Source organism: Ipomoea triloba, chromosome 15 (assembly GCF_003576645.1).
Source record: "Ipomoea triloba cultivar NCNSP0323 chromosome 15, ASM357664v1".
Lineage (NCBI taxonomy): Eukaryota > Viridiplantae > Streptophyta > Magnoliopsida > Solanales > Convolvulaceae > Ipomoea > Ipomoea triloba.
In genome coordinates, this window is record NC_044930.1 from 11,863,398 (window position 1) to 11,877,650 (window position 14,253).

At 33.9% G+C, this 14,253-nt stretch overlaps 2 protein-coding genes across 2 annotated transcripts; both read right to left on the reverse strand.

Moving 5' to 3' along the window:
* On the reverse strand, positions 1-3,624 carry LOC116007664 (calreticulin-like). Its single transcript, XM_031248400.1, has 14 exons — positions 3,467-3,624; positions 2,698-2,805; positions 2,402-2,594; positions 2,049-2,307; positions 1,897-1,953; positions 1,757-1,804; positions 1,565-1,651; positions 1,422-1,479; positions 1,263-1,330; positions 1,017-1,112; positions 874-921; positions 655-684; positions 358-432; positions 1-265 (listed from the first exon to the last, which is right to left on the reverse strand). The coding sequence occupies exons 1-14, from the start codon at positions 3,573-3,575 to the stop codon at positions 254-256; spliced, it is 1,248 nt and encodes a 415-aa protein (XP_031104260.1). The 5' UTR covers positions 3,576-3,624; the 3' UTR covers positions 1-253.
* Positions 3,625-8,213: 4,589 nt separating this feature from the next.
* Positions 8,214-12,401, reverse strand: LOC116006043 (RNA pseudouridine synthase 1). The gene is made up of 3 exons (XM_031246292.1): positions 12,016-12,401; positions 9,446-10,185; positions 8,214-8,802 (listed from the first exon to the last, which is right to left on the reverse strand). The coding sequence occupies exons 1-2, from the start codon at positions 12,296-12,298 to the stop codon at positions 9,515-9,517; spliced, it is 954 nt and encodes a 317-aa protein (XP_031102152.1). The 5' UTR covers positions 12,299-12,401; the 3' UTR covers positions 8,214-8,802; positions 9,446-9,514.
* Positions 12,402-14,253: the final 1,852 nt, after the last annotated feature.

Below are 14,253 nucleotides of genomic sequence, written 5' to 3' on the forward strand. Positions count from 1 at the left end.
TAATTTGTTTAGAGCATTAAAGACTACGTTTCATTCATAAACCATGAGCATTAAAAAAATCCCCAGGCAGCTTCACGAAATATTTAACAGATAATTCTGTAACTCTAGTCCACATTAATAAACCACAGCCTTCATGCACAGCCTCAAAGTGTGTCTAAAACCGAAGCTACCGTAAAAAATCTAAAGTAGAAATTTATAAGTGCAACTGCCAAAGAGTGAAGGAAGCTCATTGTGATTACATCAACCTTGGCGATCAGAGTTCATCCTGCAAAATGGGAAGGGGGGTCAAAATGACAGAAAGTTGTGAGGTTAATGAATGATTGACTGTGACAATGATGTCATAGCCGGAGTTCTTACATGTACATCTTCTTTGGAATCTGATTTTGCATTGGCATCATCATCTTCATCGGCATCATCATCTTCATCCTCGGCCTGAAAATACACGCTTCTTCAACAAAGACACGAATGGAAAAAAATAGGAAAAGAATTGTGCAGCTTTACTTTTCAAGCATACTGCCTTTTCATTCCTAACCTTCTTGGAAAAGGGAGTTGGGGCAACAAAAAAAAAAAGATTTTTTAGGGATGGGGCCATGGGGGGCAGAAGGGGGTGGATGGGAACTGGATATACGGAGTGAAACAACTTAGGAGACTTACATCAGATTCAACTTGATCATCCTTGGATTCCTGAACAGAGAACAAAATTAAGTCAGAGATGTTAAAAGAGTGAGAAATTCTTATTTATAACATGTCCTTTCAGCAATTTCAGAATGATCAGCAAACCACTAATCATACAATTTAGATATTGAATGTCAGGCAACCGAAAACAAAGTTCATACATGATATCAGAATAAACAATCATGATATATGGTTTACCTCATCGGCCATCTTCTTTTCATCCTCCTCAAATGCAGCCTTCTCAGCCTGCAAAATCAGCATAATACCAAACATTGAGAAATAGATTTTTCATTTTTGTTTTATTTTCCTTTGTAAATGTAACTTGGGATGACAATCCATACATCCTTATTCTTGCTCCATGTCTCTTCAACCAGCTTCTTTGCATACTCAGGATCATCACATACCAAAACATTGTCAAACAAAGTTCCAGATTTCACCTGCAGACAGCAGAATCTCAGTTAAAATACAATTTCTGATATGCTATAATATTCAGAAGACAAAGCGCAATAGAGTGTGAATCCAAACAAGGAATAAGTTTCAAAAAAATAATAATAATAATAATAAAATTTTTTTAAAAAAAATCAAACCTGCCACAATTCAATGCCCACATACTTCAAATTTGGGAAAACATAGAGATCCGGGTCATCTTTGAAGTCTGTTGTCAAGAGGAGAAATATTAAAATGGATCACTAAAAGAATTGAGGTAAAAATCCACACAAAATATTAGAATAGAGAAGCATATATACCTGGGTTATCAATCATAGGTGCCTTCCACTTTCCCTTGTAGTTGGGGTTCTCAATTTTCTGATAAAAGGAAAAACTAGTTATAAAGAGTATAATCAAGATATAGTAAGTTACACTTTACATATTACATAGAAACCATACAGACCTTTGGCGTCCACGGCCCCTTGTACTCAGGGTTAGCAATGGTTGGGGCTGTCCACTCACCATCCTCCTCATCATCCCAGTCCTCAGGCTGCAAACAGAGACTTAATTCAGTAAGTATAGAGTATTATTTTAACATTGATTACCAAGTCTATGAAACACGGATGAGACTTAAACATTTTAATCAAATTATCACCTTCTTAGCATCAGAATCAGGAATCTCCTTGGGGATGTCATCATACCCCTGCAGATATTCACAATTATGTAATCAGACTCATTACCAATTGTCTAAAATACAAGTAAAGACAAAGAAAAAAGGAAGTTAGGAAGGCATACCTCTGGCTTCTTATCTTCAGGGTCATCTATGTATTCATTCTCATCCCAATCTGCAGGCTGTCAAAGGCATGTAGCTTGTTAAGTAAATAAGTAACATAATTGAAAGACAACAGACTGATTAGTCAAAAGTAGCTAATACAGAAGCAATTTACTTTCTTGGCTTCTGGATCCTTAATTTTCTTTGGTGGGAGCAGACTCCAATCCTTGTACAAGCTACCTGTCTGCTTCTCCTCATTGTCAATGAGAATACTATATGTAGCATCGGGGCGGATGATGAAGGTATAGACATGAGTCAGTTGGTCAGTCTCACATGGGACATTCTTCTTAATCAAGTGGTTTGTCCCATTATAAGTAATAATAGCATGGACCTTTTTTGTGTTGTAGCCACAGATGTCTGGTCCAAACATAATACTGTATTCAAACAAAATTTTATTGCAAATCAGTAACTAAACAAGGAAACTGAGGAAAAAAAAAAACTATTTAACCACAATGTACTATGGTTAACCTGTATGGGGTTTCACCCCCAAATTTCTTTTGATCTATATCACCACTGAGCAATTTCATGTATCCACCACCACAGTCAAGCTTTTGCTCATTCTTAACTGAAAATTGGAAAACTAGGGTCTTGCCCTTGTTGTTGAACTCAGGAAACTGAGCTGAAATGGCATAAAACCTGTAGTCTTCACTAGTCTGAATACCTGCATAATAAATAAGCGTAGCACAAGCTTGGTCAATATAGTAATCATTTAATTACTCAAAATCTTAAAATTAATCTGGCTAGCCTAAGTGAGAAATTTGCACCTTTGTCATTTGGATCTCCATTCCATTTACCAGAGGTATAATTCCACTCTCCAGCCATATTCTCATCTCTCTTCCAGTCAGACTTGACCCAGCGATTTTCCCACCCATCTAAAGAAAACAAGAAATATGCATCAGCATAAAACACAAGCCACATCAACACATTTAAAAACATTATACAGAATATCAAGACAACACCCCATGCATTTCACTATTGGAAAATCACATCAGCACAATTCAAGGAGATATCCTATAGTTAATGACATGCGAAAAGAGTATCAAAACGCACAACAAATATATGTTTCATGAAATGTGCTGGATTATCCGTAGTTACTGGTCAGACGAATACCAAACTAAAATTCATTTATATAGTTTGACACGTTAAGATGAATATCAACCATCATTTATATGTGTTCTCAAATCAAACAAAAATATGATTCAATTGCCTTTTAAGGTAGTGATTACGTCAAATGCATCAAACACTTCCATTAAGCAAAGACATTAATAATTACACTAACAGTCTAAGAGAAAGTGAAAAGTACTATAAAATCACGTAAACATGCAGCACATTGCGATCTATGATCTATACATTACAGATCTACACCAAAACTCGGAATCACAATCGAATCGACACAGAAAAGAGGAATTGAAACATCAATCATGATCGTCAGCAAGCTTCAAGAAAACAATTCGTAACGGTATCGGCATTGACACAATCACATTTGAAAACGATCAAACACATAAATGTATAGGAAGACTATAAACATATTACCATCAAAACGCTCTTCGAAGATAACTTCGGCGGAGACGAGAGCAACGAGGAGACAAAGCTGAATGGCTAGAGCGATAAATCTAGGGTTTAACCTTCTCAACGCAGCCATTGTAGCGTTACTCTGATAGAGACACACTGAAACCGAAGACTGATTGATGAACCTACTCCGTATTTATTCACGCAAAATGCCGAAATGTTTCTTCGGCTAGTGCGTTACGTTCAGTGATGAAATCTGATGTGTACTGCAACAATGATGTGTACAAATAGGGTTCTGACACGTAAGATTTAAGGGTCAATGCATTGACGTGGCGGATTCCCATTGGATTTAACACGAAGTCAGCAAACTGGGGAATCAGTTACCACCTGTACGGTACGGCTTGGTTGAAAATTAAAGCTAGATATATAATAATTGAGTGAATACGTTTATTGTATTAAAAAAAGAGAGTTAATACTTAATACATTTATTATCCATGAGATTTTTTTTTTGAAACATTATCCACGCGATTATTAATTCAATCAAATTTAATTTAAAAAAAAATTTTTGAAAGGTTAATTTTACAAATTTTTAAATCCACCAAAATAAACAAAAATGTCATCACTTCAAAAGTGAGGGTATTTTAATATTGTAAGTTAAATTTAATAGATTAAAAAGGTAAAGAATTTAATAAATATATAATTAATATACATAGGGACATGATTAAATGAGAAGCTGATAATTACTGCTCCCGGCCTCCCGTGCGAACTACAAAATCAGGCATTACAAATTTTACAATTAGACATTACAAGAATTACAATCTAAATATAAAAGTAATTACAGAAATGTGGATTTCTAAGATGCATAATCACTTATTTGCAAATGCTCAATCAAGTATTACAAGTTGCAGAAAAGGTAGTTCCACATTTGCCCTCTCAATTATGTTAAAAGTGGCAATTTTTTCCATGTGATTTTAAATTGACATTTTTACCCTTAAAATAAATATTTCATTTATTTTTCTTCTCCAACAAATTATTGCTTATATGTATGGATGACTACGATTCGGTTCGAACCTAACTGGACGCTGTAGCAATCATATCGAAATAATATGGACAGTTCTAGTTACGATTCAGAACCAGAAAAAAATAAAATAATTGTTGAAACGTGAACCGGAACGGAACAATAGTCATATATAGTGAAAATGATCAAATACTATTGGTAAATGATAAATCGGTTCGGTTCGGTTCCTATTTTAATTTTGAACCGCCAATTCAAAATTTATTTATTTATTTATTTTTGTAAATTCTATTTCTTATTTTTAAAATAGTTTAAATTCAACAATTATTTTATTTTTTTTTCTGGTTCTAAATCGTAACCAGAACCGTCCTAACTATTTATGTTCAATTGCTAGAGTGACGGATTAGGTTCAAATCAAATCGTGGTCATCCATACATCTAAGCAATAATTTGATGGAGAATAAAAATAAATGAAATAGTTATTTTTAACAGTAAAATGTCAATTTAACATCATAGGAGGAAAAATCGTCACTTTTAACATAACTGAGGGGACATATGTGAATACATGAATAACTCAGGAAGAAAAACTACTATATACATATAATTTAGAGGGAAAAAAATGTCATTTTCCCTTTAATTTATATTAACAAGATGCACACTATTAATGGTAAAGATTCATAGTTGTAATGATTAATGCTTAAAATATAATTTGACTTTACCAAATTTAAAAAATTTTAAGTTTGGTGTCACTTTACGATTACCTATAATGATTTTACTTTACCAAATTTAACAATTGGAATATTTTTTATATTAATTTAAAAACTCTATAAATATTCAATTCAGGAGAATTTTAAATAGTGTTGATCACTCTCCCACGATGTTAACTAAATGTAAATAATTTGAATATCGTTTGTATTTAAAAAAAAAAACTGAATATCATTTTAAATTGGAATCTAAAACATAATGTAAATCTGGTCCATAGTATAACAATTTGCAAATTTTATTGTGGATCGCGGTCCACAATCCATGGTAGTCCAGGCATCAAAATGGTGTCGTTTCTTTTAATGAAAAAAACAGCACCCGTTTCGCAAAAAGTAAATTTGTGTGTATAACATATTCAGTTTTATTTTATATACACTGCAGTTTCATTTCAACATAACTACAATTCCTTTTCGATATAACTACAGTTTCATTCAACATTATACACTCAAATATGTGAAAATGTTATTCAGTTTCATTTTATATACACTATAGTTTCATTACAACACAACTACATTATCATTTCGATATAACTACAATTTCACTGGACAATATGCACTCAAATTTGTGAAACTATTATTCAGTTTCATTCTATATACACTGCAGTTTCATTTCAACACAACTACAGTTTCTTTTCGATGTAACTACAGTTTCATTCAACATTATACACTTAAATATGTGAAATTGTTATTTAGTTTCATTTTATATACACTATAGTTTCATTACAACACAACTGCAATATCATTTCGATATAACTACAGTTTCATTGGACAATATACACTCAAATATGTCATTTATACACTCAAATATATAAAACTGTTATTCAGATTCATTTCATATACACTACAGTTTCATTTCAACACAACTATAGTTTCAATTCAACTATAGTTTAATTTGAGAATATAAAAACAAATGTGATGAGTATCATTTGAAATACAATGTAATTTTATTTACAGGTTCTGTTAAATGTGACGGCAGCCGTTTATTTACTTAAAGAAATGGTGTCATTTTTAGACCATGGTCCAGATATAACGATTGATAACAATTGATTACTTCTCGATGAAACAGACAAATTATTGCATGGACCATGGTCCACACAGCTGTGTGGACCAAAAATAAAAAGTACATTATTTTTATACTGAAGGTACATTATTTTTGTACTGTAGGTACATTATTTGACAGTATATATCAAATAATGTATCTTCAGTACAAAAATAATGTACCTACAGTATAAAAATAATGTACCTTCAGTACAAAAATAATGTACTTTTTATTTTTGGTCCACACAGCTGTGTGGACCATGGTCCATGGAATAATGATGGGATGAAACAGAAGTGGGCCGACATTATCCCGTCTATGGATTAATTAAATTTTAGATGCTTGATCTTAAAGGCTTTCAGATGGCAGTCGTTATACTGTGGACTATGGGTCATGGTTGATACTGCAGTTGTGTTGAACTGATACTATAGTTGTATTGAAAGGATACTGCAGTTGTGTTAAAAGGGAACTGCAGTTGCACGGAACAGAGGCCGTGTCATTCATATGGAAGTGTAGTTGTGTTGAACAGATACTGCAGTTGTATTGAAAAGATACTGCAGTTGTGTTGAACGGATACTGCAGTTGTGTTGAACTGATGAATGGGCTCTGTTCTGTGCAACTGCAGTTTCCTTTCAACACAACTGCAGTATCTTTTCAACACAACTGCAATATCCGTTCAACACAACTACAGTATCAACTATGATCATGGTCCACAATACATATACATTGTGGACCATGGTGCACGATATAATTTCCGTTCAGATGGTGAATGTTATCATTATCTTCTCCCCCGCCTTTCTTTTTAATAACTTCCGTTCTCCCAATTTTTCTCTTTCCTATTTTGCGGCATTGACCCTATCAATTTGTTTGGATCACGAAACAATTTTTGAGAAATGAAATTTTAATTCAATAGAATAAAAATGACTAGAATACTAATTTCATTGTTTGATTTGGAATTATCAGTTAGTCTAAAAACTTACATATTTCTACCCAACAACAACAACAACAACAATAATAATAATAATAATAATAATAAAATAATAAAATCAAAATGAGAGCTAAGTAATTAACAAGGATGTATGATGGTATTTTTGTTTCTAATTGGTACGAGACTTAAAAGTTAAAACGCCAAAGGAGTAAGGGGTGAGGAATTCATTTTCCTTAGATTTAGAAAATTCAAGCTCCATGAAATACATTTTTTCATGAACTAAACAGCATAATTTTTTTTTTTCCTCACATCTTAAGAATTCCAATTTTAAGGAATTCATTTTCCTACAAACTGAACACCCAAAAGTCGTGCAATATACTAATTTACTACGTCTCAAAATTATATTGAAACGCTAATGTTCTTTCAAGATCATCATTCTTGTATGTTAGGGGTGTGGAGTTATTGACAGAACTTATTTATCCCTATAAGATAAAGAGGTTGTTAGTGTTCAGGTTTGAGAAGCTGATTTGTTTTTCATTTGGGTGTCCTCTTCTTTTTGAAAAAAAAAATACAATGAATGATGTATAATAGAAATAATACTCTCTAGTTTAGTCTTCTGCATTTCCCATTATTATTTGCATTGCATTGTTCACATCAAATGAATGTTTAGATCACACTACTCACGTTATAGAGTTCATTGCGCATCAGTCACGTCCTTCAATGAACCAAAGTAGAAGCTAAGCAGGCAATTCGATTTACAACCTGTTATGTAAATAACTAAATATAATGGGGGTTTGTTAAATAACTGTTAGCTTATAACTGTTAAATGATTGGTTAGTAAATTTGACCAGTTGATAACATTAATTGATTATAAAAAAAATGTTTGGTAAATTAACTGTTAGTTGATAATTAATTACATGCAAAATGACTTCCTTAAAAAGCTAATTGAAAAATTACTTTGAACAACTTTTTGAATTTTAGCGTTTTGAAACAATAAATTATTACAAAAAACTAATTAATCAAACACTCGTATTGATTTTTTAACCAAATCAAACAGCTAATAGTGTAGCATAAGAGCAGTACCCCGTGAAGTAAACTCAGCTGCAGACTATCTTGCAGGAATAGCCAAATACTATGAAAGGGTGGTACCTATTCACTAAGCCTCCAGATGATTTAATAAGCATATTAGACAGAGATAGTTCTGGATGCCCCTCATGGCGTTACATATGTAAATCAAACTAGTTGTAACATGTATCTCTTCTGGGTTTCCTCCTCCCAATACTAATAATAATAAAAAACAGCTAATAGTGGTCAAAAAAGTCAAAATTTCTTTCTAGTGTTTTTAGATGGGTGGAAAATGAGGGGAAAGAAAATAAAGTAGGAGACAAAATAATATTCCAATTTTCATCCCCGGATGGGCTTGAGACTTGAGAGTCACATTGAGCATTCATTCATTGTGACACCATAATGAGCCCCTCTTGGCACTCGAGGGAAATCATCTCCACTCTTGGTGCACCCATGTTAGTTTTCATCATACAACATACCAGATAAATATATGGGTTATGAATGATAAACAAGCTTTTCATGGTCCACCGCGTTTCAAACACTCCTTGCAACTTACCTGCATTTATAAACAATACAAATGTTAGTGGCAACCTTGATTGCGAAGGTCCTACCAAAGACACCCATAACTTTTGGGGAGCAATTCAAAACAATAAGCTCCGTTTGAAAACCAGAAAGTCATTTTCCGAATTATAAACTGAAAAATATTTCATTCAAATCAACAAAAAAAAGCCCAATTTGGCAGAAAATGTCTTGAGACATTTTTTCAAATTCTTTATTTTCCTTTCTCTCTCTTCTTTCTCATCTCTCTTCAAGCTAGCTTTTGAATTATTATTACCACCAAAACACCACCACACCACTACCACTACCCTTCTACCACCACCACCATACCACTTATTATTATCATTATTATTATTATTATTATTATTATTATTATTAAATAAGTACTATGTTCATTACCAAACACGAAAAATGCAATCTTTTTTACTACGTAACTTTCAGCCAAACAAAAATAGATAGTTTTCTAACTTTTAGCCAAACACTAGAAAATTAAAATATTTTCCAAAAAAAAAAAAGGAGTCATTTTCTAGAAATTATTTTCTGGAAAACATTTTTCATGTTTCTAAACGGACCCTAAATGGAACTAGCACAAGGGTTACCAACATACAGAAGTTAATAGAATTCAAAAGATCATGTCTTACCATTCTGTAGATGGACTCATGGACCTTCAGATGATGCACTGCTTTCTGATTGACAGCAAAAACCAGTAACTATCGTTGTAGTCCCAAGGCTTGGTTTGCCCATAATGGCAGAGGTGCCTGAAGCAGAATAGATTGGCCAGAAACAGGATGTGTGAATGATAAAGTTTCCGCATGGAGTTCATGGCCATCATATGTTTTACCCTTCCACTCATACACCCCCTCATATTTTATGTCTCCTCTAATAGGAATTCCAAGGTACTGGCAGTGCAGGCGAATTTGATGGGTTCTTCCACTCTGAGGGCATGCCCTAATCAAAATCTCATCTTTCTTCATATCAAAGTCAACTGGAGATTTCTCTTCAACAATTAGTAAATCTCCTCCTCCCTCTTTTCCAGATTCAGATATTGCCTCCAAGCATCCAAATCCATTAATAGATAGCGCTTGGAAAGAAGTCTGCATGTCTTTAACAACTGATCCACCTGGCAGTGTCCGACCCACATCTGATGCAGCATAAACACGCCAGGCTCCATGTTTTGACCGGCCATGTCCTGATCTCACAATGATTTGTCCCCATTTTGGTGCTGGTCCAACACACAAAGCAAGATATGTTTTCCTAACCTTATGCTCTGTAAAAGCTTTAACAAGCTTAGCAGCTACTTTGTGTGATTTGGTGATTACCATTACACCACTTGTGTCGCGATCAAGTCTATTAGCTAGATGCAGTTCTGGAACTTTGGTCCCTAAAAATAAAAGCAGAAGAGTGAGTACATCAGGGAAATCTTACAGGATTCTGTATGAGAAGCATCTAAGGGTTCAAATTATCAATTTACATATCCTCTTAAGATAAAAAGCTCACCAATCACCACATAGCTCTTCTGTAGATTCATTCATTGTAGCAATACATAAAAATTCTAGGACATACTCAAGCAATGGCTTTAATGGAAATCAATAAATGCCAAACATCTATGATCTATTCATAGAAAACCCGACTCAATACCAGCAATAGTTATACGTCACTGCCCATTATATGAAAATAATTAAGCTATGCATTACACCTTGATGCATTTGATACAAGCAAGTACTTCTTTCCACATAAGGCGTTGCAACACATTACTGCCAATTATATACAGAGTAGTTTCAAGATGAAATGCACATAGTGACATAGTTGTGATAAACAGTCCTCACAATTGTGATGAACATTTAGTGGATTGATGTCAATGAAAAACTTATCCATGTGATGGAAAATCACTTTAAAAAAAATGTGCATTTATTCAAACTATTTCTTTGGATGAACTGAAAGAAATTCAAAGCATGAAATTGAGAACAACGTTGAAAGTGTGGCATCTAAGTTTTCATTTCACTGCTTTTCTCAATATCACGCAGTCAAGCTATTGGTTTAACTGACATCAACGACCCACCAGATTAGAATGTTTTAAAGGGAATTTATTGCCTTTTCTCACTCTTAATAGGAAATGAACCAACATACTTAAAGACGGAGGATAGGAAAACTAAGAGAACTGACAAGAGGAGTGTAGTGCTTCCCCTGTCAATTCTAGCAAAAAGAAATAAATATATAAATAACCGGTAAGGTCCTCTTTGGGCAAAACTTAGCTTCTTGCCGGCTACACACAAACCTTGGTCTAAGGTCCTTACCACACAAAAGAAAAAGTGCTGAGTCTTTTCACCATAGGACAAATAGGAGGATCTCAGATTCAAGCACTCATATATCAGGTGCTACCTATTTTCAGCACCTATGCAAAGAGTGAATGACCTTCCTACCGATTCTGATAGCATAACAATAAGCTATTGATGCATTATGATTCCTCTTTCCTCTCATTCACAAATGAATTCAATCTAACAAGAACTATACCACAAATAATGACAAGAAATCCAATCTAACAAGACCTATACCATTAATTCAAAAATAATAAGATAACAGGCTGTATCATGAAAGCATGAATATGCCAAATGTATTAAAACAAGACTAGAAGGCAAGTCCATAATATATGAGAAAGATTCCTCCTAAGACAAGTCAATTTCTATTAGCACTTAATCAAGTTTCCTAAAGAACGACTTTTAAACTCCTTTCTCCACAAAATTGGTTCACATTTCAATGAATTGGAACTCCACAAGAGTTTAAGCCAAACAAGAGTTATAGGGCAAATTATACCATGGTCCAGGTCCACCTTGCAGTGTAGACCATGGTCCAAAATAACATTCAGATTATATTATGTGCCCATAGTTAACATATTATGTATTTATGTGCCTTCAATGTAATTACAAGCACAAGACACATAATTTTTAATTTTGGACCATGGCAAGATGAACCCTGATCCATGGAATAACAATTGGAGTTATAACAACTAAAACTAAGCAACTCTAATATCACCCATTACTAACTTCTCATTCCCTTGATTTCCAAAGTATGGAATAATTCCATCCGAAAATGAAATGGGGAAAAAGGTCACGTTCTTCTACAATCAGCTGGTTTTCCATATTACCCAGTAAAGATTCAATAAACCTTAACATAAATATAAAAGAAAAATGGCGAGAATAACTGAGCAACTCACCGTGTTCGTTGTTCGTATCGGCGAGAAGATTGGGGACAGCAGACAATACACTTTCGCAATAGATTCCTTGAGGCTTGTTGACGGCGATGAGCCAGTCGTCTTCGAAGATGACATCGTTGTGAGAGAGAGAAAACAAAGCCGATCTCGACGACGCCGTCAAGGCCCTGTTCAGCTCTACGTCCTTGGACACTAACGGAAGCGGCGGAGACAGCGGCAGTGGGTAGTTATCGAGACTGTTAAGGTCGTTGGTAGGTTGAGGTTCAAAGTGAGTTTGGGTTGCCATTGAGGTGTAGCGAAAATGGCGATGGGGTTTCCAGACCCAGCGTCCGAAAGGAGAAGGGCGGTATGGGAAAGATGGAAGACGGATGAGAAGGGGCACTGGGGTCATTTTACGATTCTTTGCGAACGGACATCCAAAAGTAGTTTAAGAGAATAAAAGATATTAAAATGAGAAAATTGTTGTGAATTATTCCTCTTAGATCGCAATTATCTTCTGTGAAACGGATTATAAGTACTTTTAGTCCCAAGATCTCGTAGTTTAATGACACCCGGTGTTCCGATTTACACTCCTAAATGGATGATGGGAGTGGATTCGAGTTTTAGTGAAGGTAACTGTTGACTCTTTATGTTTCAGTAGGTTGAGAAAGTAATTAATACTACATTGTAACAGAGTCAGTAGTACTCAAAAAAATTACAAATCGTAACAGAAAACATAAATGGAGACATTGTAACATAGTCAGTAGTACTCAAAAAAATTACAAATCGTAACGGAAAACATAAATTGAGACATAAATACTACCGTTATATAATAATGGATAATATTTATAACACTCCCACTTAGACATTATTTTTTTATAATCATGTCTCATTAACAACTCGCTAGAAAAACCCTGTGAGAAAAATCTAGTCGAGAAAAGAGTACACGATATATGAGTAATTCATGTGTTGTTTCGGTTGTCTCTTAAAAAAACTGTGTGGAAAAAACTTACTTAAGGCAAAAAGAATACAATCATAAGCCTTTAGGCATAATCTTCAGAATTTTAGGGTTTGTCTATTTAAGTTATTTATTTGCAACTTTTCCCCCATTGACTATATATATCATACTCATGCATTGTTAAAAACCTCACTAGAAAAAAACCAATGGGAAAAAACTAGTTGAGGAAAAGAGTTCATGATATATCTGTATTCATGTGTTGCACTAGCTAGCTCAAAAAAAAAAACCTTTGATTAAGAAAATAATATCAAAACTTAATCAGAGAAAAAAGAGTACAATTGTTGGTCTTCAAGACCTGACCTTCAGGATTATTCAAGTTTAATCTTCATGATTGATTCAAGTCTAATCTTTAGGATTGATTCAAATGAATGGCACTCTCCCTGAAGATAATAATCTTCAAAATCTACACATTTTAATATAAAGAAAACATTGTTCCACAATAAGTGTAGAAAAGGAATATGTGGTACAATCTTCAAGATTGTCACTAAAGTGAATATTCTGTGTAACATCCTCGTGACTCTTATAGAGCTCATGTGAGTCGCAATTTGGCAGTTTATGCTTTGGCAAATATTCTTAAACACACACATTTATTATAATTTGTGAAATACCAATATTACTGTCCTCAAATAAGACATTGGGGGTAAAATCACAACATAACCAGTTCAGGACTTAGCATTATGGGAATCAGACAAAATAATTAGTACGTGAATAACCTATCTATTAACACTTCCAAATTTTCCTTCTTCAAGAGAACAATAAACTCTTGGATTCATCCCAAATCTTTAACCGCCTAAAAAAACGACTTGTCATATGGTAAACTGCTTGAAATAATTGTTAAATGTGTTCTTGGAGGTTTTGACAGATTAATTAACCACTCAAACATCACATATTATTTATGCTGCGGTTAAATCTAATGTAAAATTAGATTGGAGCCATGCTATGTTTGAAAGGTTGACAGATTTGGTGAAGAAAAAAAAAAGAGCAAAGGAAAATCTCTTGGATATGGAATTATTATAGGAGAAATTCCGAGGAAGAAATGAATTAATATGGGACAACCTAAACCCATTATAGCCAACAAATTTCTCTTTAGAATCAATGTCAAGAGACCAAGGCCCGAAGATGCTGTTGAAACTGATGAACTTGTGGATTTAATTGCACGAGTTGCAAGAAAAAGAAGAACACCTAGATTTGTGGTAAGAGATGAGATGATTGGCAGTAAGCATTGATAGAAATTTAATAGATGA

Excerpts from the sequence above, each read along its gene's own strand:
- LOC116006043 (XM_031246292.1), bottom strand. The coding sequence starts at position 12,298 with ATGGCAACCCAAACTCACTTTGAACCTCAACCTACCAACGACCTTAAC. Across the intron at positions 10,186-12,015 it reads CGATACGAACAACGAACACG|GGACCAAAGTTCCAGAACTG; the intron begins GTGAGTTGCTCA and ends TTTTATTTTTAG.
- LOC116007664 (XM_031248400.1), bottom strand. The coding sequence starts at position 3,575 with ATGGCTGCGTTGAGAAGGTTAAACCCTAGATTTATCGCTCTAGCCATT. Across the intron at positions 1,954-2,048 it reads AGGATCCAGAAGCCAAGAAA|CCTGCAGATTGGGATGAGAA; the intron begins GTAAATTGCTTC and ends TGCCTTTGACAG. Across the intron at positions 1,331-1,421 it reads ACCTATGATTGATAACCCAG|ACTTCAAAGATGACCCGGAT; the intron begins GTATATATGCTT and ends TCTTGACAACAG.